The 27507-nt window shown below is 38.3% G+C and overlaps 1 protein-coding gene across 1 annotated transcript; it reads right to left on the reverse strand.

Annotated features, from left to right (window-relative positions):
- Window positions 1–5297: 5297 nt before the first annotated feature.
- Window positions 5298–27158, reverse strand: LOC149259029 (uncharacterized). The gene is made up of 6 exons (XM_089417199.1): window positions 26609–27158; window positions 24497–24600; window positions 14067–14164; window positions 12412–12617; window positions 5874–5929; window positions 5298–5742 (listed from the first exon to the last, which is right to left on the reverse strand). The coding sequence occupies exons 1-6, from the start codon at window positions 26973–26975 to the stop codon at window positions 5614–5616; spliced, it is 960 nt and encodes a 319-aa protein (XP_089273325.1). The 5' UTR covers window positions 26976–27158; the 3' UTR covers window positions 5298–5613.
- Between the last annotated feature and the right edge of the window lie 349 nt (window positions 27159–27507).

The raw sequence follows: 27507 nt of genomic DNA on the forward strand, positions 1-27507 counted from the left end.
TTGGAGGAAGAAAAACTTTATCAACATATTTCTATGTAATGTTTCAGATGTTTCTTTTTGAATAAACGTTGTTTTAGTGTGATGATGAGAGCTTTAAATGACATAACTGCTAAGAAAACTCGTTATACAGGCCAGCCATGAGGGTTTCTACTCAGCGATGCACATGGAGGAAGCAGAGCTAGAGAATTAGATGAATGTAGTAAACAAGCTCAAATGAGCACTTTAAAGAAAACAGGGTATGTAAAGTACAACAAATCCAAATTTATCAATTAAAATCGAAGGTGGTGATGATATTGTGATCACAACTAGTGTGGATGATATCATTATTATTGACAACATGAAGATGATGAAAGCACTAAAGGTAACCTACATAAAGCCTTTGAAATGACAACTTTACACATGCTTCATTGTTGTCTAGGAGTAGAAATATTATATCTAAAGGAACCTTAACACTTAAGCTTTGGAGAAACTTTTAGTCTTAAATCTTATTCCCTACTTTTTGCAATAACTTTTTGCAGTAAAATGTTGTACAATTTTATGTAGAATTCAAAAAAAATAAAACCTTTCTTCATTGTACAAACCAATTTAGCTTCTAGTTTTGACGCTATAAATTTTTGCAAGGCATGTGCCTAATAAAAGCATTAGGCACTACATAGATCAAGATAGTATGGTGATTGAAACTATTTGTGTTTGTTCAAATAGCTCCATATATCCATCCTGCATTTGTTTATAAATGGGCAGCAAATAGGTCAGCTAGTCTAATCTATATTGAATGACTATGTATGCAATGTAGAAGAAATTAATAAGCACTTATCTCCCTACCTAAGTTGCATGGTATGGGGAAGCGAAAATGTGTATCTAAAATGGGAATGCACTAGAAACGTGAGTGCCCAAAAATCAGAAAACAATGAAAGAAAGCAAGCACAGAGGCTGACGCAGAAAGCCGCAGAGGCTGACGCAAACAACGCAAAGGGCTGTAGAGGCTGACTCTAGGCTGAAGAAGCTACACTGAGGAGGTTCTGTGGGGCAGACTAAGAGCAGATCAGCCGGGAGAGGGTGACGCAGTTCCAGATGAGTGCTTGGAGCAGCTTTCGTTGTCAAGCACAAGGAAAAGCCAGAGTCACTGTAGGATCGTTCATCTGGTTGCTAATTTGCCGGAATATCCGTCTCCGGATAGAGGTACTATTGCCGAGGATATTCTTTGAAGGGTGAGCCATTTCTAACACCCTAGTTGTATTCATAAATCTGCTTAATAATAAAACCCTCATATATGTTGCACCAGTTTTCCCGCATTGGGTTTTTCCGTGGACGATTGTCCAAAAATAACGGTGTTCTTTGTGTTATCTTAGCTTATTTCAGTTGTTGATCTGTATATTTGTAAAGGTTGCAATTGTGTTTACTTCCATGTTTATGTTATCAAATAACTTGATAATGTAAAGAAGAAGTAGGAGATAGTAAACCAGATATTGTAGTAGGGGTTTCTGATGTGTTAGATTTAGAAATTTGCACATGGTATCAAAGCGATTGCAGATCAAAGAGAATTGAAGACACAGCCGAATAAATCTGAGAATTGGCAGCAGAGAAGCAACTGTCACGAGAGACAGCGTTGTTCCAGAGCTAAAGAGGCAAGAGGAGTGACGCAGTGCAAAGAGGGTGGCGCATAGGCTCACCCAGAGCCTGCATTAGCATTCTGAGCCAAGAGAAGGGCCAACACAGAGGCAGAGAGGGGCAGAACAGGCTCACGCAGAGCCACGTCATCCTTCTCAACCAGGAAGGATTGATGCAGTTGGCCAAGAGGAGCAAATTCATCCCAAGTCGTGATTGCGCAAAGCCTAAAGGGCTCAGACTCTTCAATTGTCGAGGCTAAAGGAGCTGTGCAGATTGTGATTTGAGACGCTGGTGGGACATTGTTTCTATCTGTGCAGAACAGTGTCTAAGGAGACGGAACCAAGGTAAAGGGAAGCACTACCTTGATGATTTCTAGCCAAGAAATCCATATCTGAGTTGCAACAGCAAAGGGGGATTGGAAAGGAATGATTCGACAGTTGGCAAAAGGATTTCCAGGAGGGAAATCAGGACTGAAAGGGAGTCTAGCGAAGAAGAGCGGAGATGGCAATGAACGGATTAAGGGATCAAGACAAATTGGACGGGGCTTCCAATTTTGTCATCTGGAAGGCCAAGATCCTGGAAATCCTGGATAAACATTACATCAAGGACTATGCCTTGAAAACAGTTAGTGTCCTAGTTGACCCTGATGCAATTGAGAAGTATGAGGAGGCTATGGCGAAGGCGAAATGCATGATTCTAGACGGGGTCAAGGATCATGTCATACCACATATTGTTGAGAAGAACACAGCAAGAGAAATGTGGGAGACCTTGACCACCTTATACCAGGGCTCTTCCATACAGCAGAAGATGTTATTGGAAAATCAGCTGAGGTCATATCATATGCAGAAAGGAGAGGAGATAGATCAATTCCTTCTCATGTTGAAAGGAATTCGCGACCGGATTACTTCTGTGGGGTCTACACCAGATCCAAATTTTATGGTCAGGATTGCTTTAAATGCAGTCTCCGATGACTAAGAGATGTTTGTCCAAAGCATTTTGAGCAGAACAACTCTCCCCACTTGGGAGGAGATGTGGGCAACTCTTCGACAGGAAGAGATCAAGAGGTTGACCGAGGCAGGGAGTAGCGGTAAGCGAGTTTGAGTCAAGAAAGAGGAGGAGAAGGATGTGGCTCTAGCATCAGCGAGACAGCACGGGGTTCAGAAGAGGAAGAAGAAAGATATCTCCAAGGTCAAGTGCTTCAACTGTGGGGAGTTGGGACATTATGCATCTCAGTGCCACAGGAAGAAAGGCAAGGGAGAAGCTTTCGACTCCAAGGCAGCTCTAGCAAAGGCGGAGAAAGATGTCGAGACTCATGACGATTGTTCCATGAGCACTCCTGTGCCTCTAGAGAATAGGTGGGGAGACATAGAGTTGTAGTCGAGAGGACTACAGAAGAGGGGCAAGATCCTTGAGGAGCCCAAACTCTTGGATCACATCCAGCGACAGGAGCCCTTAACGACAGTAGCAAGGTGACAGATGTCGGGTGGAGCAAAGTGTGGTGGTGCGGCCAGGTAAGGCTAGAGTGCCAAAGTCTGTAGCAGCGCAATAGAGGTTGCAACAGTGCAAGAGGCACAAAGGTGCTTGCAGCAACGTAGTGGCAGTAGAGAGAGCACAGAATAGCAATAGAGGTAGCTTCAGCATCACGAGGCTTCCAAACTGACCAGGATGTTAGTATTTGGGTGAAGTCAGTTACTTACTTCTCGGTAACTGAGATGCAGTGCAGAAGTTAGCAGTGGCAGTGCTATGGGCAGCATGATGAAGCATGTTGAGAGGGAGTTGCAGTGCAGATGTAGCAGTGGCAATGGCAGTGTCATGGGCAGCAGTACAAGAAGCAACAGTGCAGTGGATGTGAGACAGCAGGCCAAGCATCAGCACAGATACCGATGCGAAAGATCAGTGTGATGTTTCTATGGTGAAGCATTATTAGAGCACATTCCTCGCTAAGAGTGAGTGTTGATTTTTGGTAGCATCAGATGCGCTCTAGCCATGAAAATTGGTGGAGAGGCTAAGGCACATGAGATCTCCAAGACATAGAAATCGCTTGGATATATTCCACCCGGATGAAGAGATATTAAAATTATTAATATTTTTAATGGGTCCCTAAGTCTAAACTTAGAAAAAATACAATATTAATGTGTATTAATATAAAATGGATGAGAAAGTTCTAAGAGATGAGGATCAAGCCAGATCTAATCTTAGCTGTTGATTAGGGCCATAATCTCAGTTGTTGAATCGTCAACAGGAAAAGTATAAGAGGAGGCTTGAGGGTCAGTTGGAGACGCACCAGGCTCTCGATGAAAACAGAATTCTTCACAATCTGCACAGCGTCTGCGTTTTGAGGTTGGGTTTGCTGAGGAAATCGAGTTAGAGATCAGTTGCAGTGAGGGACAGTTCAACAAGGGATTTCGATCCAAGGCTGAAGAATACATATCAGAGAGGCAACAAAGTGTCGGAAGAGGCAACACGGAGCCCAGGAGGGCTAACGCAGAGGCTAAGGAGTCCAGCGCAGAGAACGTAGAAGCCGTAGAGGCTGACGCAGAAAGCCACAGAGGCTAACGCAGACAACGCAGAGGGATGTAGAGGCTGACGTTGGGCTGAAGAGGTTGCATTGAGGAGGTTATGTGGGGCAAACTGAGAGCAGATCAGTCGGGAGAGGGTGACGTAGTTCCAGAGAGGGTGACGCAGTTCCAAATGAGTGCTTGGAGCAGCTTTCGTTGTCCAGCACAAGGAAAAGTCGGAGTCAGTGTGGGATCGTTCATCCGGTTGTTGATTTGCCAGAATATCTGTCTCCGAAAAGAGGTACTACTGCCGAGGATATTCTCTGAAGGGTGAGCCATTTATAGCACCCTAGTTGTATTCAGAAATCTGCTTAATAATAAAACCCTCATATATGCTGCACCGGTTTTCCCACATTGGGTTTTTCCGGGGATGATTGTCCAAAAATAACAGTCCCTTGTGTTGTTTTAGTTTATTTTAGTTGTTGATCTGTATATTTGTGAAGGCTGCAATTGTGTTTACTTCGATATTTATGTTATTAAATAACTTGTTAATGTAAAGAACAAGTAGGAGATAGTAAACCAAATATTGCAATAGGGATTTATAATGTGTTAGATTCAGAAATTTTCACACCCCACTTAGCTGCCTACTTTTAGGAAGTAATGAATATGGTCAGTCGCTGTCATTCCACTATGTTTACCAACAAACATTGTTTTTGTTCAAAGTATGAGAAAATTATACTAAGATTTAGTGCAAAGCAAGCAAAGACAGTAGTCCAACATACATAAAGTACAAATCCTTTTAAGACAGAATTTGAAGAATGATTTAAGGTTGTGCACTTCATGAATTTTCATGGTGGCACTCACTTGTGTTTCCATGAATTTAAGAAAAAAAGAGCAAAGCAAATATATATTCAAGGATAAGGCTTGGAAGAACTTAAATCAGAAGGCTGCACTTTCAGCAAACGAAAAAAATTGTAAATTTATGGTGAGTTGTGACACAAAACATATCATATGCTTGGCATCACGCTTTACAAATGAAAAAGCTCTAGCTACTCTTTTCATTCCCAAGTAAGCCACATATTAGTAGTTCTTGTCATGAGCTGTAATATTCACAAGCCATTGAAGTACAAATGAATTGATATGCAAGTCAACAATGAATTTAGAAAGTAGAATTGATGCTGTCTTTCGAGGTAGGCATAATACTTTTACCTGTTTAGAGGCAAGATTTATAATACTCAAACTTTAGAATCAGCAGTAAAAAGTGAGAACCTACAACAAGGCAAAGAATTTACACGACTTGTCGATAATTAGAATAATGAATGAAGAAAATGCTGATTCGAGCAAATTCTTTACATAACCATTCTCTGTGCATCTCAAGCTAAGAAACCAACAATTATTCCACAATTTTATGTTGCAACTATTATGACCGACTGATTACTTATATCAACATAATCAAAGTAAACAAAGAAAAACACATGTATTTTCACCTCTGCTTTGACAGAGTGATTTAATGCTCTGCAGGCATTTCTACAAGCTCGCCATCGGATGAACCATCACTTGCTATTGCCTTTGTTGCAATCTTCTCTGATTCCTTTGACTTGTCCTTTTTCTCATCTTCATCGTCACTCTCCAGAGCCTGCACTTGCAGGACACTTAAGGATTAAAGAAGGAAATATGAGGCCGCCAAACTTGATAAAAAGCAATGCCATATATATTATAAACTATTATAAAAGGGATAATTCACTAAAAACAATCAACGGTACTTACAGTGCTATTTACAAATTTATCAAAATCCTCATCATAACCACCATCATCTCCCCCATCTGAAAAATTAACAAGATAATATATCATAACTGATTATGTTCAAGCCAAAGATACTTTTCTACATAGCAGAAACCAAATCATATTATCAGCCTAGCAGAGAGATGATAAAATAGCTTCAATAACAGAAGGTTCCTCCAAGAGAGATGACCCATGGAAGAAGATAAATGATACAGAAACCATCTACACCATATAAACCACAAATATTTATAAAATCTAATGCCAGAAATGAAATTGGAAAAAATAAAATATACCACCTAACACTCTTATTGAAAAATGACAATTGTGTGAAACACCTCTATAACATGGATTAGCTTGCTTAGAAGTATTGAATCCCGTCAATAAAATTCAATTTTATGTTGCTACATGTCTAGCATCTTTCATAGTCATTGATTTCTTGATACATCACGAAATAGGGAAAAAAGGTGAGCAGATGTGGTACGTGGGTTAAGAATTAAGACACTAAACATAATTTTGAAAAGAGGTCCGACTCCCAAGTCAACTTGGCCAAGTTGACTGGGGACCACTTCGACTCAGCCTTCAGCTCAGTTCAGTGGAGCATGAGTCAGCTGGTTCGATACCAAAATGGCCCTACTCAACCGAGCCCATACCTACTTGGCCAAGTAGATCCAGGAACCCCCTGCAAGAAAAGTATGACAGAAATCTTGTATGATATTCCAGCAAGGTCCGTATTGACACATGATCAAGGAAGTTAGTTTAGGTTCTCACAAAGGAATTTACAAAAAAAATGGCAATGGAGCCTGCCTTCGAAGTTTTGTTGTGATTTTAGGTTTTAATGTAAGAGGATGGATTCATGTGAATATTCAATATGCTGCAAGGCTTGATTACTTAAATGCTGCATTTTTCATCTGATTTAATTTTCCTTATTAATTTTGGCTGACTTTTTGAATTTGGGGTTAGTTGGACTGTTAATACATATTTGCAATAGTAATGTTTACGAGTAAGCAAAATTGTAGACTTTTCCTATATGCATACATATGTTGTTTTGACTTGACTCCACTTGTTGTGCTTTCCATTTCTACATCTCTCTCTCTCTCTCTCTCTTTTGACTTGACTCCACTTGTTGTGCTTTCCATCTCTCTCTCTCTCTCTCTCTCTCTCTCTTCATGAGTTCGAAAGTCCTTTTAAATAGGAAAAATGTATCAGTAACAGAAAATAGTCACAAAGCTGTTTTGTGTCCTTCGTTGATTCTGCATGCAGAAGCCATAGTACTTATTTTAGTTGAAAGCCAAGTACTATGTCATCTATGAGAGCCACTTCAGTTCAGTTTTTAATCAATATTTTGTGCCTCCTTTGCACGCAAACAGATAAATAGGCTTCACAAATAAATGCATGCAATTATCAGGCTATGAAGTCCCAGCATGTACTGCACTCATAAGTGGTGAAGTCCCACAAAGCCTCCCTTTTTCTAATACCAGATTTTCAATTTCTGAAGGTTGCTGGTCATCATTATGATTTGAAACCAACTATTATGAGAATCCTGAGATAGCATGCCGACTTAATATTGGCAACAAAAATATCACATACGTGGGTAGTCAGCCAACAAGAAGCTTAACCATGTATAGTGGTATATTTGAATGCAATTAATATTGAGTGTTAAAAAGCCACCCGATAATATTGAAGATGCAAGACTTCTTATTGATTTTGCTCGTTTGTCTCCCACCTATGGTTATAACTATGTCCTTCCCACTCATAATGCAAGAGTTTTCTTGAATAGGTTATGATATTGTCATGATTTGGAGATTGCATAAAAGCAACATCTTTTGTTATTATTAAACTATATTGGTGACATGGTTTTAAATAATACTCTCATGTATGTATTTTGTTGCTGATATGTATTGAACTTGATGTCATTTTGATATATTTAATATTTATCCTCGCATGGTATATACATGAACAATCTTTGATATGGTTTGGAATCATTGTATAGAATCCTTAAAATCAATTTTTTTCATTAAAATTCAATTATTTTATATATTTTTTAGAGGACTGTCATTGAATTCATATCAGTCCAAGTCAACCCAATTTTGAGTTGACCCTTGACCGATTCCGAGCCCAAGACCGAGTTTAACAACCATGATCTGCACCCTCCATGAACTCGTGGTGTCAATCACATCCAATGAAATGACTCAATGTTGTGAACATCAACATTGGGATAAAATCGGCAAAGGTCTGGAAAACCAAAAAATCAGGAAAATCGGGAAAATATCAGCAAAACACCAGCAAACATTGGCAAAATTAAGATACCATAAAAATATCTTTAGAAATCAACAAACATCGGCTAGGCCAAAAAATCATGATTTTGAGATAAAACCGGATGTTATCGAGATGTTCGCAACACATTTCCATGAAGAGTACTTTGTCAATCTACCTCAGCCACAACCATGTATTGTAACAAACATGGACCCGATTATTAAAGTTGTGGACATATAACCTATATGAGGGCCATTTTGCAATTAGAGGATGATGTCCCATGGGCATAAATTAAAAATAACAAAATTATAAAAAAATTAAAGTTTTAATTTGAACATTTCTATCATGTCACACATCTTGGTGTGTATTTTTTCAAATTCACTACAGTTGCAGTCACACCATGAAGAGCTACAAGTTTGACTAAGCACTTGAATGGCATGTTTTTGTCACTATGGGACACTTTTGCCATAGTTTTCCCACCAAACATCTACAGCAAATAAATGGAAAGAGAATACAATGAATTATATTTCCATGAGTAACAAATAGATGAAACAACAGACAGTTGAAAGTTGAAAGTTGAAACAAATTTTACCTATAGCTTACCTGCCATCCTAGTGATCCTATCTTGGATGGTAATATCATAACCAAATGTCCCAACACTCAACTTATATATCTCCATTTGTTTGGAAAGCTCTTGAGTATACTGTATTATAGAGGAGTCAACACCATCCTCTAAACACATTGGAAAATATACATCCATAATCTCTGCATCAAATCTAAAACCACAAGCATAATAGTATGCATGGTTGAGGAAAAGCCTTGCTACATGAATCAGATGAAAGAGAGTATCGTGCCATTGCCATCAATCACACTGCATATCTCAGCTCATAAATTGAATCCCTCCTCCCCCTTTTCCTCATAATACTGATGGATAGCTTCCTTGGCCTTATCCATCGTCTCATACCAGTAACGCAGTGCAGGCTTGTTGCCATCAACCAAGTGAAGAACCTTTGCTGAAGGTTCACTAATGGTGCACAACTCCTACACTTCTATCCAAAATCTCTAATTATATCTCACAAGTTGAGCTATGTGTTGCCCATCCACTTTTGTACTACAGACAGAAGCATTCCACTCATCTAAATGAAACATCCTCTGCAAAGTGCAACTCCAACATAATAGTGTGGGAGACTCAAGAGAAATGAAGCTAGTGGCAAAACGTGTGATTATGGGATGGACCAGCTCCCTATTCCTTGTGAACTATCTCATGAGTGTAAGAACAGATATATATATATATATATATATATATATATAAATCAACAATTTCTTTGATCTAAGGAATTTTCATGTCCTCCAACATCAAATCAATGCAACAGGAAAAACAAGGAGTCCAATATAAGGTGTGATACCTCTCAATAAGCAACTTGCTAGCAGCAACACAATTTGCAGCACTTTCTGCAACGACTTGGACAACAAACTGCGAACTTATCTCCCGGATGAAACCATCCAACAACTCACATAGTAATCGTGCATCTTTAACATACGCAAATGCATAAACAAATTTGAGAAATATTGTCCATAAAATGATAATGGACTTGCCCTTCCCATCTGTCCAGCCATCTAACATAAAAGTGCATCTAGCTATCTCCCAAGATTCCCTAAGCTAGCCAATCTCTTTGCACAATCATCCTTTTCCCCTTGAAGGAGAGGTTCTCAAGTCATTATACGAAAGGCCCATGTACTGCAAACCAACAATAGTAGTTGCTTCAAACATGGAATGGTAGAATTGGTTTTCCTTGGCAATGCTAAATCAAATGTCACTCTGTAGAAAACATTTGGCCACAATCTTGTGGACCTATTCCTTGTTTGTCTTAATTATCGGCCAAATAAAAGGTATCCCTTAGGCATTGACCTCAGCACAATGAAAGGTGATGATGCTTAGGAGTTGAGCATTGTAGAAGGTGAACTTGAGGATTGGCTTCCCCCAGTACTAAGGAACTTTCATTTCATTTGCGAGCTCAAGCATCAATTCTTCCCTTTGATCTCTTGTCCTAATCCATATAAAAAATTGATTGGTTTGCAATATGGATTGTTGAGAACACTTCGTCAATAATTCAAGGAAGCAGAGTACAAAGACATGAAGAAATTTTTTCAAAGTTCAAAGTCATAAACCAGCACCAATGTATCATTGTAAACCCAATTTCTGCAAGTTGTATTGTAAATGATGCTAGTATGATCGTTTAATTATGTAACAACACCTAGGTAAGCTATTGATTTTCGCAACGGATTTCATCCTAGGAAGTGTTTTAACCTCACTGAATTATGTCTGCTACTAAACATGGATAATCAGCAGAGTTTTTCTTCCAGCTTAAACCCCAAGGCTAGGGTGGAATCTCTTGACAAGGTCTAAGGTGAGTCCTAATATTATATCGAGTCTTTTGTAAAAGTGTGTTTGGAAATGATTTAAGCACATTTGGCTAAATTATTTTATTACAAACACACTTGGTCTATACTAGATCATATTGAGTCGTAGAATTGGGTAAATTGTTGAGAGTATGAGTCTAAATTTGTTTTCCCCTTTCAAGGGTTGATATTGTAATAATTTGATGTAAAAAATATTTTAGTGCATAGTTCCTCATATTTAGACACCATAACTAATGTATTTGAGGGTGGTAAAATTATTGATCCTCTCTAGTGTCAATTAATTAATTTTTCTAGCTAAGTTAAATAAAAATCCCAAGCCAGAAAATTAACTAATTTTGAGTCAAAAATAATTATAGAGAAAATAATTTCTCTTCAAGTGGAAAATAATCAAAAATTCTTGGGTCAAAGAAAAGTCAATTTTTGGAGGTCCCCCACCAAGGGAAAAATTGATATTTTAAGAAAATTTGAGCCCTTGGACCTTGATGGTTTCAAGAAAAATTCGATTTTTTCTTCAAAATTAAAAATTCGACTGTGGAGATTACAAGATGGTCAAGGTATTTTCAATAGTCGAAATTATTTTGAAGACGATCAAGCCAACTAGCCATTATTTTCCTCTTGGAGAGGTTTCCCTATATAAATAAGCCATTTAGCTTGTATTTCCCATCTTTGGATGAAGTGGTTTTTTTTAACTGGGCTACAGCTCTGCTGGGAACATTTTTTATCATAATAGAAAGACTTTGGGGTTCAATTCAGGGTGTTCTTTTTCTGTTGACCTATGGTACGTGTTAGCAATGTGTAATCCTATATTGTGCTGAATATTTTTTAATAAATTGTTATTTCATTTGTCGGTGAAAAAAACATTCTATTGGTACATGTTATCTTAGGTGATTTGATTCACCATATGATCTAACAATTTTACTTTGAGAAAATTATAGAAGCAGGCAGCATGTCCATGTTTTTGGGCACAAAAGAAGGCCGGATTTCAGCCTAGGCATATCAGATGGGGTCAAGTTGGTTGGGCAGAAGTTTGACTTGATAAGAGAGCAGTTTGACCAGGTTTGACTATGGTTGTTTTGCTGGTCAGTTTGGCATTCATTTTGACTTGACAGATTAGATGTATCTCTTGTTGAATTGAATAATTTCTCTAAGGAAAAGGTGGTTGGGTTTTTTTCCCAAGTGAGTTTTCCCAAGGTAAACCTTGTGTTGTCTTTGTGCATCATTATCTCATTGTGATCTCTACTGTCCTACTGTTTTTATGGTTGAATTTCTGAAGTATAATTGTTTAATGATTAACTGGAAGTGCTAAAGAATATATACATATCATTGTAAGTAATTATCAGTCAGTTTCAGCAAGTGGCAGTATCTATTACACTTGAAAAATCAACATAAAGGACAGAGATGGGACTGAGTGAACCATTCTATCTCACTGGTGCAAAGTGTCTAGCAGGTGTAGGTACAGAGAATAAAAATGAAGACAAATTGCTCAAAGACATAGTCTAAGTTGTAACTGTAAAATTGTCCAGATATTAAACCTAAGCGGTGAATTCAATCTGACTATTTATCCTTCACCTTTCCTCAAGTAGATTCTACAAGTGCATTTGACAAGTATTGATCAAAATGTGCTCATCACCCATCTCGTGCCCTCATGCTTGTTATATTCTATATTATTGAGTCTAGAATAGGAGTAGAATAAGGTTTGAATTAATGTTCAATATATGATTATTCTGTGTCTACAAGTCCTAAATGTAATCAACAGTGAAAGGCACTTTCATAAAATTACAGACATAACTATTTGACATTAACACAAAATAAGCATATTGTTTGGTTTCTATCTATGATGAATGCATACCTTCACCATCACTGCTGCCTAGGTCTCCCAGAAGGAATGCATCTATATCATTCTCCGCTGCAGAAACAGTTTTTCCCTTTGTTGAACTGTTTGACGCTACCAATTCAACTTCAGAAGACACAGTTCCCACACTATCTTGCAATCTCGTGCTTCTTCCCTGTTCAGCTGCAGCAGCCTTCAGTTGTTGCATAGCATGCATCTCATATCTGATGGAAAGAAAATGGAAGATTAGCTATGAGCCTGGGAAAAACATTAGACCAAAATGTGATTACATAACGGTGCTTTTAATCAATGAAAAAACATGACCATAGCAGGAAATTTGAAAGAAATGTCCTGTCAACCTTTTTACACCTTGTGAATAAAGATTCAAAGACCAGGAACTAAGGTAGCATACGACAATGAACATTCATAGGATACCCTCTCAGACAAATCCATTATATAGCATTACACCTAAATGTCTAGGTTCAAATGGAGCATTTAAATAGATTTGTAGATCTACACCATGTGAATGTCAAAAGATTTCCAGGGAGTAAGAATTCTCTCTTAGAAATTTGTATGATTCTAACTTGTGTTGCGTAACATAATTTTGAGATCTAGTTTGTCACTAATAGGCATTGGGATAAATTATTTAGTAACAGCAGTGGAGCCACACCATTTCCTCACAAAACACTGCATGAACTTCAATACAATGTGCAGATCTGAAAATAAATGGTAAAAGAAGGCCTCGATCACCTACTGAACTTGACAGAGTATGATTTCCTTTTACATATTTGATTTTCGCATGTAGGAAGAAGCAGTTATGCGTTCCCGGAATCTATATTTTTATGTTAGACAAGTGTTCTGTTACCAAAGTCGTAACAATCATGAGTCTATTTTCATGACATCTTTTGCTTAGAACAAACACCTGACTGAACACAAATAACAGAGTGGAATTTGCATTCACTTTTCTTATCCCCACTCCCAGACAAGAGCTGACAGCTCGGGGATTCTGAACTCTCTTCACTACCTCTCATAAGTGTTCTATCTCATATTTAAAGTCTAAACCAAGTATCAGTTAATCATATTAGGAAATCCGAAATTCTAAAGCACCTCATACATTGATGTAACTTTACATGTGCGTAACTAGCCTCATTGATTGTTTTGGGTCAAAACTAACTAAAAGTATGGATGTTATTTCTCTTCCATTTCTTAAAGACAATCTTCATTGGCAAACAATTTGCAAAAGGCAACATTTAGATGTCAAATATTTATAAATATCTATTTTCTGACTGTAGACTTGATGCAATTAAATGATGAAGATGACAAAGTACAATGTGATACGTAGTAAATCATTTAAGATGGCAAGACATCATGATTTAAATCCTTTATCACTCTCAAGTTGAACTAGAAATTTGAGGGAAAGAATTCATTTTTCATAAATATCACACGATGTATACTGGAATAAAGTTGCATCAGATATGGTCAGAAAATATATTTTGATGTCCTATGTTGTTTTTCGTTTTCCAAGATTAAAAATCATTTTTAACTCAATCATTGCTTCAAAGATTTATGGGTTTAAGCATTTTTCTTTCAATCACAAAATCACGGTTATGCATAATGTTTAAGCATTAGATTGACATGCAAACACAATTCATGAAAGGTTTGTTTGCACTTACGGAGTCACGTGACTCTTGACCAGCATGAAGTATATTTTCCAAAACTTACTCTCCTTCATATGCTTTGGACATAATATATATCTGAAGCGTGAAATTTCCTGCAAGATCATATTACCATAAAATAAAACCTCTGATTGGAACATAAATTAGACGTCAATGATGGCCTTCAAAGTTCAGACATAGATATTGAACCACCTTTATCTATTCATAACAACTAGTAATATTTTCAAAACAACTCTAGACAATTATATTTGAAACAGGGAAACCCATTGCTAACTCCTTGTCCTTGATTACTTTTAGTTCAATGAATGTTTCATTAAAAGAAATATAACAGATTACAGCTTGAACAATATGTTACGTTAATCAGTGGATGTAATGAAAGCCTAAACATTTAAAGCCTTAGTCAGGAGACTAACGCAGGGCTTTGTGACCAACTAGAATGAACAAGATGACAGGCCTGGGCCAACATTTCAAACAGAAGTTAAAAATTATTAACTCAAAAGAATACTAATAAAGCACTTTTAAAGATACTGCAATGACAATATTTGACATATCTTCCTAGAAATCTAGGTCTTTACAATGTATGATCCTTTTTTTCAGATATTCTTGTAAATTCTAGCCAAATAATATTCATGCTTAAACAATTTCTATATGTCAAATCAATGCTAAAGTGTGCTCAACGACTTGCTTATTGAGCCTGACTTCAAAGTAGTAGGTACATTAATTTGTTGGGTACCTACTACTGTTATGAATCTTCTGCAATAAGGATTATATAACAGAATTTGATAAAGAAAAAATCATAATCATTGCACCTAAACATTGTTAATGTGATCTATTCTCTAAATGTTCAATTTTCTGAGATGATTCAATGTTTTAAGTGCTAAATTCCTTCATTGTTTGATAATGGACATGATAAATATATAAATTGGCATACGTCACATGCAGTTAAATCTCTGAACACTTAATTTGCCTCTTGAATCAACTTGAGTTTCTTGCAAATTTGTAAATGCGATAATGTGATGGTGTTGACGAATGATGATGAATAACATTCTTCAGATATGAACAGCAACCTAACTCTTGTATCTTAACTAACTTAAATATCATTTAAATCTGCTCAGTTATTATGCATCACTCACATTGTTAAGGGGCAACTCATGCTTTGTATCTCAATGCTATGTTTGAAAGTTAATGTGAATGCAAGAATTTTCCCACATACTCAAACAAATCTAAAGCAACTTGGCAAATCTGGAATTTACACAGAAGTTCCATAAGTCTTTTTTGTGGTTCAATATCACATTTATATAGCACTTCATGGTTGTGATTGGTTCATGTGTCTCTGAGGTATAATTCTGGAAATCTGATTTTGAGCAGCATCTTGTGGTAACTTATTTGAATCGTCATCATATTTCTTTAACAATTTCCAGCACTCTTTACATAATATTGAATCAATGGTTTGATTTTAATCCATATTTCTCTTGATAAGCCAAACTTCTGTTATATTGGCAATTGATCATTCAATGATTTGCAAGCTTCTTCATATTCTTCACATATAAAGCAAGTTGATGGATTAATTAACCACAAATATAATCAATCTAAGCTAAAGATCTCTTCCACATTTACAATGAATTAGATTGATTGACCTTGGGAATTCCACTCAGACTAGGATTCCCCTTTTCCCTTAGACTGAAGTGTGGGACAAGGCCACCGAGGTGACAATGGGTGGCTTGCCTGGTAGTGTCCTCCAGGCTATTCGGTTTATGGTTAGGACTTTTCCATCTAGTGAGAGTTTGAGCAGTAACACTCTGTAATCTCATTAACTGAAAGAAATTTTTTACTCAAACACTGGCAGGCATTGCGCAGGGTTCAAATTTTGCAGGGTTTGGTGATTCCGTAAAGGCTATGTTTTTGTTGTGGGAATTTCTCCCGTGAAGCATTGTAATTTCTTTGTAAGAAAATACCGTATCTTCCTGAGCCAATAAGAACAAACTCGTTGCTGGTTTTCCCCTTTGTGGGTTTCCAAGGTAAAATTGTGTCAATTGTGTGATTGTTGTTCCTATTGTTTCTGCTGTGCATTTTATTTGTGAAGAGCCCAGTAGTGGTTAGTTTACTTATTGGTTGCTGCAATTTATTTCTCAGTATAGAATTTTGTTGAGAACTAGTGCTGGCCTTAGGGAAATTTACATCGTATCAGAGTGTCCCTGAAAAGCAGGGAACAGATTTATCACAGTATTCAGAGGTCAGCTTGCAGTTATGCAGCGCAGTGATCTAGGATTAGAACAGAGGCTGAGTGAAGCAGAGACTTTTCTTAGTCATGGCCATTACATTGCACTTTCAGGTCAGACTAGAGGGTGCATCGAACTTCACAACCTGGAGAGAGCACATTGCTCTCGTGTTGGAAGAGAACAATATCTGGGTCCTATGATCTCGTTGACCATGTGCAAAATCCCCCCAGTTGATCCAACACAGCTTGTCATGTACAAGAAATGGGATGTGAAGGCCAGGCGCATCTTGGATAGAGTGAGGGACCACATAATCACTCACCTTTCCAAAAAGAAGTCTGCCAGAGAAATGTGGGAGTCTCTCACAAAGCTCTATCACGATTCAGAGCAACAACCAAAACAGAAAGATTGTACTCCAAGAGAAATTGAGGGGTACCAAGTGTTGAGAAATCTATAGGGCAATAGTTAGGATGATTTCTCTTTTCTTGATAACTGCTTGTGATGTCTTTTTACTTTTTCTTACTTATTAGCTTCTTCACTTATTATTATGTTTGTGTATCATCAAACAGTTACCAAAACAAGAAGAACAATAGTACACAAGAACACAAAATGTAGGCTGCAAGCCAGGGCCAAAACCTCTCCACTTGAGAGGAAAACCCGCAAATCTCTTCTCTTCTTATAGATTCTTCAATTGATGAATTCCAAGACCTCTAGACCAAGACCAATACCCTCCAAGACCAAGTCCAACCCTTCTAAATGATGTGCTTCCTTTGTCCAAGTCAAACCCAGTCAAATCTCTTCCAGTAGCACAACTTCGACCCCCAGCTTCAGAATTTTGGCCTCTACTGCAGGTCCGAAATTTTCACCCTCCCAGCAACAGTTGTTGCCACACATGTGAGCTTATTCTGGCCTCCCAAGGCTTCTTCAGACCTTCGCTTGGATTTCTCCTTCTTTTGGTGCTTGAGGATGACCTAATGTGACCTTCGTTGACCTTCTTTCTCTTCTTGCTTCAAGATCAAACCAGCAGCAGAAAAACCCTAGTCCAGCAACAGAAAAACCCTAGTCCAACAGCAAAAACCCTAGCCTTCCTTTGCACATGTGAGAGAGAAATAGCCCAGAAACAAGTCTTCTTCGTCCTCTTCCTTCTTCATTGCCTTCTTGCTCTTCTTCTTCACTTGGATAAGAGAGTGAAATGAATACCTTCCAAGAAGGTCAAGTTCCCTCCTTTATATAGGCTTTTAAAGGTGGATGTGGCTCCTCAAAATAGGTCGACTTCCTAGCTGCCAGGCTGATTTGGTCTTGAAGGGTATTTTGACACTTTTAATGACAAAAATAATTTTTTTTACAAGTTACAATGTACTCGATGGGGCCTTCAGCTTATGACAATGACTCTTTGACTTCTTGACCTAGGACAAATCCTAGAAGCACTCAATGGGTGCTTGACCTCTAAAATAAAAGACCTTGAGCATGAAACCCATGATCCAAAAATAATAATAACAATTTTTCTTTCATTTTGCAATATACAAGAATTGAAAACACTTTTCATATTTATGAAGACCGAACCTAGTTACACATTTTTCAAAACCAAGATGGCTAGGGCAAGAATGGCTTCATACCACACTCGCATTGCTCAGATCAGAGATGAGCTTGCAGTCGAGGGGGAGACCGTACTAGATCTATAATTGGTGCGCATAGCACTAAATGGATTCACGAAGCACTAGGATTTTTTGTAAATGGGATTGTGGTGCAACCAAGAAGAAACAAAAGTGGGACCTTAGCAAAGTGGTGCATCCAAGAATGAGGATGAGGAGAACTTGGTGCTTGCAGCAAAGGCAAGAGCAAGCCCAAGAAGAAGGGCTCCAATAGTAGTGGAGAGGCCTCCAAGGGCAAGAAGGACATGGACTTCAATAAAGTGAAGTGTTTTTCCTATCACAAGATGGGGCAATTTGCAAGTCAATGTCCCAACAAGAAGAAGAAGAAGAATAAGTCACAGGAGGCAGCCTCTATAGAGATTGACGAATTCTCAAGCAGATTTGAGAATGACTTCAACCTCATTGTATGCCTATTGAGCTTAGTGACCACAGGAGTGTGGTACAAAGATAATGTCGTTGCATGCCATATGACAGGGGTGAATGAGTTCTTTAGCAGGTTGTGGGAGGAGGGCATTGATTTCAATATCAAGCTGGGCAATGATGCGAAGTACAAGGCAGCAGGCATGGGCGTCTGGCAAACCCCTCAAAGAGACAACAGTGCTCTTCGTTCTGGGATGGGATTAACCAAGAACCTCTTGATAGTATCAGCCTTGGAGTGTAGAGGGTATGTGGCTAAGTTACATGAAGTGTCGAAACATTTCGGAGTTTCCGAAACGAGTATGTTAGAAATATCACCTCCCAAAAATGGAATCGTTGACCGAAACATATATATATATATATATATATAGAGAGAGAGAGAGAGAGAGAAGTGAATAACACATTAACTTACAAGAAAGAAGGGAATAAGACCCATAGATGACAATTTAAAAAGAAATCCAAGTCTATATTAACTCTCATAGATTATTACATGATGGTCGAGTTTCGGCCAACTTTCGGGTACGGGTACGACTCGAAACGTCAAGTTCCTAGAAGTTTCGCACAACATAGGTATGTGGTGACCTTCCAAGAAGGGAAAGTCTACATCCGACCCAAGGCACGAAGCGCAAGTGCGCAAAGGTGATTGGTGTGCACAAGGGCAAGGTGTACAAATTGCAGTTTGAACCAACGAGAGCATTGGTGAGCACAAGTTCTGATTTGGGGGAGTTATGGCACAAGAGGATGGCGCATCTTCATCATGGAGCACTTAATGTGCTCAGATATACAATGACAGGGCTACCAAAGTTTAGCGTAAAGAGGCATGACCCATGCAAAGGTTGTGCCAGGGGTAAATACGCCAAGACAGTTTTTCCACCTAGTGACAACAAATCCAAGGGCGCATTGGATCTCATACATTCAGACATATGTGGGCTTATGTCTTTTGTATTCCTCAGTGGATGCAGCTATTATGTCACGTTTATTGATGATTACTCTAGGAAGACCTGGATTTATTTCCTGAAAACCAAGGACGACGCTTTTGGCAGATTCCAAGAGTTCAAAGCTCTTGTGGAGAGTCAAACATGGAGAAAGATTCTGTTGTTGCAATCAGACAATGGGGGTGAGTACACCTCAAATGCCTTATTTGAGTTCTATGCAAGCGCGGGGATAAAAAGGAGCTTATTGTTCGCTATAATCCTTAGTAGAACAGAGTAACGGAGAGGAAGAACATGGCTATATTTGGGGTTCCGTAGGCTATGTTGCATGATAGGGGGTTTTCCATCATTTTGTGGGTTGAGGCTTGCAATATCGTAGTGTACATTCAGAACAGGAGTCCTCATAAGGTTTTGCGGAGGATGACTCTTGAGGAGGCATATATAGGAAAGAAACCGAATGTGGGACACTTCTAGATATTTTGGTGTCTAGTGTATTGTTACGTTCCTTCTGAGAAGAGAATATAGATGGAATCGACTACAAAGAAGGGGATCTTCATTGGTTACAGTGAGACTTCCAAAGCCTACCATGTATACATACCAATGCTCAGAAAGAAACTGGTGCCTAGGGATGTGCATTTTGAGGAAGAGAGGGCTTTTAGGAAGTCCACACAGAATGGTGATTCAACGCATGCAGAATGTTAGGACTCTTAGGGACAGAAGGAGGAGAGGAGACAAGATACAAACTCATAGGTACAAGGTACTAATATTGGTGCACAAGCTATTCAGGAGGATGAAGAGGAGCGAGGAGATCCTGTTCCACGGGATGAGCCTCACATCAAGCAAGGGGTGACCTAAGTGGGCCATGCAGACACTGAGAGATGTTAGGGATGTGGGGCCTCCTAAGAGGCCTATCAAGGAGAGCAAGCCACTGTAGAGATACATTGGCTACATGGCACTCATGACAGAGCTGATAGATGCAGAGCCTTCTATTTATCAAGAGGTTATTGATCAACAAGTTTGGCAAGATGCCATGGTGAAGGAATATGCCTCCATCATGAAAAATGATGTCTGGGAGGTAGTGCCATGCCCAGGGTTAAGATAGGATCAGGGCAACTATGACAAATAACAAGGTATTAGCAAAAGCAATAATTAACAATGAAAATACAAACGTGATTTATCTAACGAACAACTACAAAAGCTATTCAAGAATGATACTTTTTTGAAGACTAAAGGCATGCATTAGAACACAAATAATGCACACGCACAATAAAAATAACAAATATGTTTACAAGATATAATAAATAGTGCACAATAACAACTTAAGAGATTTATTGTAACTATATAGGCACTTGGACCAAATGTGTGACTTATTTAACTTAGGAAATAACCTAAGAACGTGTGAAATAAAACACCAAATATCAAATGTATATATTATGGTTCAAATAGAGATAAGCTACAAAATTAGCAAGGGTCGAAGCAATGTGAGAATGTTCAGACCCTACACAAGTGAGACCCGTGTGACTTCAGCTACCTGAAGATTACAATCTAAGAAAGAGATAAGTGGAGAACCTAGCAGAGGCTCAAATCCATGTGACTAGGACTCCTCTAATTCTATGCTAGTCCATAACTAAATTACTTGAATGGATTCAACTGTGTGAATTTACGATTGCCACATTTACATATTTATATAATAAGAGGAAGGATGACTCCTAGCAATGTTATCAAAACCATAACACTTACCAAACCAATCAACCCCTAAAACTGGCATCAGATCAGATCTAGTAAAAATAAAAATAAAACAAACAAAAACCAGCCAATCCAAAAATATATAAAATATTCAAATAAAAAGATGTTCATGTACATCCATGCAAAGACAAACCATTAGACACAGATATGCAAAGTTTGGGGATTTAGATTTTTATTTTTTATTTTTTCCAGTTTTTAGGTGAACTTTAGTTGACCCACAAGCATCCATACAGTTCTGTACAGAACTGGCCGATTCAGTAATGGAACTCGTAGATTCCATACAAAACCGACCATTTCCAATTTGAATGGCCAATTCCAACCAAAACCCCCTGGCACCAGTCAAATCAATCGGTTCAACCAGTTTCAATCTTACTTCAATAACATTGGTCCAATGAGCTATATGTTCTAGCAACAACTTACAGTGGTTGCTGTGACAACGATGCAAATCAAATTCTAAGAGTCAAACTCCATCCCTGTGTGGGGTTTGCTATATGTGTTTATTGATTATAATGAATATCGTTCATGTATCCTTCAAGTAGATAATTGTATGGTGTTGGCAAGGTGCCAACAAACCCTATTCTTCACTTAAGTGTGCTTAAATGTGTAAAGGTGGGTAGAGCTGCTTTCAGGTTTATTGTATGTAAAAGAATGGGTTTCCATTTTAAGAAAATAAGAGGGATTGGGTACAATCCCCAATCAAAATTGATTACCCATCTAGAGAGGTGCATCAACCCTCTAGGTTGTGACATGTTGTTAATGAGCACTAATGATCCGTAATCAACATGGTGTGTTGAAATATATGTTGATTCATAGGCTAAGATGGTGCCATGTGTATCAGGCATCGAAGTTGAATCAATGGCACGCTAAAGATCAATACTTTCAAAGATGGGACTTGTTTGTGCTTATCTTGACCTCATATAAGTTAATTGGGAAGTATAGTGCATTACCTAGATCCTCAAAGGAGCTACATTGACTACATATGGATGACAAGCTCCTGTCCTAGAGCTTAGGATAGACTTCATCAAGCCAATAAACAAAGTACCACTCTACAAGCTCTCTTGAGCAACCATTCATCAATTCAAAGACACTTCCTCTTGCTTTGATTGTTAGGATTGATGGCCCTCCTCGATCTATGACTCCTCCAAGATCCCTCCCAGGATGGCACAACTAGACCCCTTGAACCCTAGGTACTCTATTGAAAATAGTAGCGAGAAAGGTCCTTCTTTGACTTGTGCCTTGGTCAAAGAGACCAAGAAGCAGTTTTCCTTAGCATGCACGAGTTCATACAAGTTAGGACAAGTTCCTAAAATTTAGGATGAATTCCTATAAGTCAGGACAGTTCATGACGCAGTTTGTCTAATGCGCAAAAGTGGAAGGCTTGGCTGTTGTCTTCTAGCGCGAGTTAGATTTGGGAAAAGGACGAGAGATTGATTCTCAGTGCTAAATTGAGACTAGACAAGTTACAAGAGTCAGTTTGACTCAGTTACTCATCAATCACAATTCGATTTCCTAAAATACAACTTGCCAGATTTAGCCTATGCGAATTGCTTATAAGGAGGACAAAGGCACCTAAGCACGAGTTGGTGAGACAAAGCAATAGAGAGCACAGGTTTGTGTGTGTGAGCTTGTGAGAGGAAGAGCGTGCAAGAGAAGCTTGTGCGCAGATTTGAGGAGGAATTTCCTTTGGGATTTAAGGATTTAGGGAGAATTCCCTAAATAATAGGAGCAGCCTATGCGCATAGAAATAGGGAGGCAGGATCAGGCTACTTGCAGGTGTTTCAAGCCTAGTTCAGGCAGGGAGAACCATTGTGTTTTCTGTTGAGACAATATTGTATTGTAAGAGATCTATTGCTCATTCTTCTATCAATAAAATTCTCAAACAAGCAAAGGGTTTTCCCAGTTGGGTTCCCTAGAAATTTTTGTGTCTTGATTATTGAGTGACTGTGTTTATTTCTGTTCCTATTCCGCTGCAAATAAGTAGAGAAAATCTGTGTCCTAATGAAAAGAAACTAGCTTTCAGATTGTTCATTAGAGCAGTTGCAGATTTTCGTGGATTTTCTACACTCTCCAAACCACTCAGATAGTGCATCAGCTCTTCACAAAATTAAGGGATCGAATGAGGATGCTTCTTCTCTCCCCTCACCTCCAATCTTATCCTCCAGTTCCAGCACCACATGACACATTCTTGATGAGATTTCACTTAAGTACTCATTTTAAGTTTGTGACTTTTTTTCCTTTGTTCTTAAATTGTTTCATGTAGTTGTTAGTGTAGCTACAGGAGTTTCATATGCACTCCCACCATGTATTACACTTGTTGTACTCTTAGTCCCATTAACCTACTTTTGTAGTCCACTTGTAAATGCATCTTATCTTATCTAAGAGCATGTAGGTCAAGGTGATATCCATTTTCACAAAACTCTGTTAGTTTCAAAGCTAATAACAATTCCTAGAAAGAACTTCTAATCTTTGGATATCTCAATGCTCAGGAAACAATTAATCAACCCAAAACTAGTGTTCCTATTTTCATTCCATGAAAATGCAAGTTTTTGAAATCTCAACCGCAGAATGCAACAAGGTCTTTGCATCTTGGGAAGCCAGCAATAACTCCATAGTTTTGCCACAAATTTGTTGGAATCAATAAAAATAAAGCAGCAACCTAACACAACTAATGATGAAAGAAATCACTTGGCCAACTTATGTAGCTAAATAGCATGCTTCATCATTTCCTAAATGGAGAAATACAAAAGAGGACTAATTCCTTACAATACCGTGGCACAATGGCACACAAAAGAGTAGACGAAGAGATCCAAGCATTGGTTTGTGACATCATCGCTTTGAACATTAGAGCAATAACTACATCCAAAAGAAAAAAGTAATAACAAAAGCTAGGAAGGGAGAGACAGGAGACCCCCTCTCCCCCTACCACATACATACACACTTCACAAGACAGAATGAGATCACAAAGGAAAAAGCACCCTAGGTCCTAGCACTCTAGGATACCACCAAATTTTACACTAATTAATTCTCTTCAATTAAAACTCTCAATCCGTTGTTGGCATTTCTTCTATTAATAGTTTATTTGTTCATCCCATAAACAAAGTAGTCCTTGCTTCACAGACTTTACTATTATTTGTGTTTTGCTACAGTCAGAAATATGTATAAGTAAAAAGCACTAGCAATAATAAACAACACAATTTTTTACTTAAGCCTAAAGGTCTGAGCTCAGAACAATTCTCCAAAACTGTGACAGTAAAATATCAAGTCAGATCTTAGGATTTTAAACAATGCCAATAAGATTCATCAATATGCATCTTCACCGACTGACAAGCATTCAGAACTAACATGTTGAACAAAATGTCGGTGAAAAAAAGCAGCAACAAGAGAAGGATTGGACAACAAAAAGACATCTGTGTACAAATCCAATTCCAGCTCTCTTTCTTAATCAATGCATGGTAACCACTTACTGGAACAGTTGATAGTACAATCAAGGCATGTCTCTCCTGCCATTTTGTCAGATCCTGACGCACATTAGATTTTGGAGAAGCTTTAGGCTCCCGATTTTCCTCCACTGTCAGCCAACCATATATATTAACATACATCAACTTGAATCCAAGAAAGCATCAAGCAAAAACATTTTGAATCGAAAACAATAAATATAAAATTTGTGTATGTGGGAAGTTATGAACAAAGTAGATTTTGCCTTAGCGGTTTTTCATAACCGGGTGTTTCTCATTTGGGTGTCAGTCTGGTACTCTACCTTACTAGAAATATGTAGCTAAACAGGTAACAGTGTCCTCAGCAGCTTGAGAGAAAACCACCTAGGTTCTCTTCTATCCATCTGGGATTCTCAGAGTCCACTCTAGTGCACACTAGATAGGACTGGAGCTGCCAAAATTTACTCAAACGTGAATCATGGGATATATCTTCTTCTTTACTGATTGATATAACGCAGTCCTAGTGCATTGTAGGCAGTGATTCCAAGTTGTTGTGCAGGGCATAAACTAGGCTATTTCATTTAAACTCTCTAATGACAATGCAAGATCACTCAAATGCTTACCAGGCAGCAATTTCCCATCAACTCTAAATGAAAATCTCAATTCCAATGGAGTCATACCACTCTTGCATACAACACAATATAGGTTCTTGTGCCACGGAGGCTACTGCATGCAGAGTTACTATAACCCCCCCTGTATTCCGAGCCACTTTGAAGAGGCAGAATAATTACAGTAAAGTCTGAGAGAGCTTCCGACTGTACTTTGTTCAGGTTCAATCTGACTAAATGCAACTTCACAGTTGCAGTTAAATTAAGGTGATCAGTTGCAATTCCCTTCCCTTGCTAGTTTGTTCATAATTTTAGTTATAAAATAAAATTAGGTATATATATATATATATATATATATATAAATTAGTAGCTGGAAAGGTACTTTTTGCAGATACCTTCATTTAAACAGAATTTGTACTTTGAGGTTTGAATATCCAAAATAGGAGTTGTAAAAGGACCCTAATTCATTAACAGTGGCGTGCTGGGTAAGTGAGGGCAGAGAGCAAATATAGCCCCGACCAGGAGTTCAAGTCTTCCCAAGTGACATGTTCTTGCTCGTGCTCAAGCTTGTGGATGCAGGCCAGTGCACACAACAGTGGTTAGGCCAGGTGCTAATCCTGGGCAACTTTGGTGGAATGGATATCACCCACTTACTACTTCTAAGCCAAAGGCAACTGAACTGAATGGTGCTGATAGTTTCCATCAATGATAAATATAGGCACATTAGCCTCATAATAGGATGCTAACTCTTTATATAAGCCTTAGCTCTAAGACAGGTTTTCACAATCTCCCGAATTACTTTGACAATATACGTTATAATATTATAACGAAGATAATTTAATTGAAACGGGAGCCCTTCGAGACCTAAGATGGAAGCATAAGTAAATAAATTAAAGTAGGTATACACCTAAAGTACCTTACCAGATATATTAAAAATATGTAAATTTATTTATTCTGCAGGAGATATTTGCACAAAATAAACCTCCTGTAACAGACATTGCGAAGCTGCAATAAGTTAAATTAAATGATTTAACATAGATCAAATGAGAATGACAATTTGTAAGACATTTGATGTAGAACATAAGCTACTTTAAAAACAGGGTAAAAAAGCAAAAATTTAGATCAAATATAGTTCGACTCCCGATATGGTATATAAATTGACAAGCAGTTTCAAATCGGCCTCATCTAAGTCGTAAATCTCGGTAAAATAATTCTAGCGAAGTCTGAAACACACGCTTACTGAATTTCACATCCGTAAACACAGGCCCTAGAATCAATCATGGGAAGCAGAGTAAAAGAGCACATTTTTTTAATCAAAATTAGTTCGAATCCCAAGTGGCAGATAAATCAAATAAATTCATCTTAATTCGACGAGCAGGCGAAATCAAGTCTGATCTACTGGTAAATTTCGGTGAAGATTACTAAGCACGTGGTCACTAAATTTTCGAATCTGTAAGAGCAGGTCCTGAGATAAATCACGGGAAGCTTTGCGTACACGTAATAACATTACAGAATCTCGTGTAACGGGACTTACACATGGAATTATCAAGTGGAAAGTCCTTGAAGGTGTCGAGAGTCAGTCCTTTGACGAATTCTCGGAGCTCATCCGTGACGCCGTATTTTTCGAGATCCTCAGGGGTGGCTGAAGGTGAGGAGACGGATTTCTTGGTGATGGAAGGAGAAATATCCCCGGCGAGGGACTTAAACTGATCCGCTCGCTTGGAGGCCTCGATCTTGATTTGATCGGCTTTCTTGGTGGCCTCGACGGCGATCTCCTTCGATTTCTTGGCAGTCTCCACGGCGATTTCCTGCGACAACTTGGCGGCCTCCTTCGCGATTTCCTGAGACTTCTTGGCTGCTTCCTGTGCGAAATCCCGGGCTACCTGAAACCATGAATCCATGGCTGGCTGGCTGATTGACCAACCCTAGCCAACGTGCATTTGGGACTTTTATCAATTTTGAAAGGATTCCGGGAGGAGTTTCGCAGGAGCCTGTACAGTGGAGTCGAGAGGGACTGACTCGAGTCTACCTGGCACCAACGGGAGGCGAAGAAAGTCCGGAAATCTTGAGGAAGATTATTTTTAATAGTTTCCCTCTTTGGCTTCTCCTAAAAGACTTTAATTATTACGTATTAAATGATGTGAGATTTAATTTTAAGGTGGTCTAGTTGACTACAATCTTACCCGATTTTTTAATTATAAAATATCTCGTGAGAGGAACCTAACATAATGTCCCCATCTGATTGAAACTTTTGCTTTTGTGTTCTATTTGGTATATTTTGCATGTAATTGATTTTATATGATTTCAATAATTGCTATGTGATATTAATTTTGATTTTATTATAATAGAAAAAGGATAATTTGCATTTATTTTTTAGTATAGTATAATAGAGATGTTGTAACGTAATGCCTATCAAGTATTCAGAAAGATAAA

This window comes from Pinus tabuliformis, chromosome 6 (assembly GCF_031772625.1).
Source record: "Pinus tabuliformis cultivar Carrire ecotype Pingquan chromosome 6, CPIR1, whole genome shotgun sequence".
Classification (NCBI taxonomy): Eukaryota; Viridiplantae; Streptophyta; class Pinopsida; order Pinales; family Pinaceae; genus Pinus; species Pinus tabuliformis.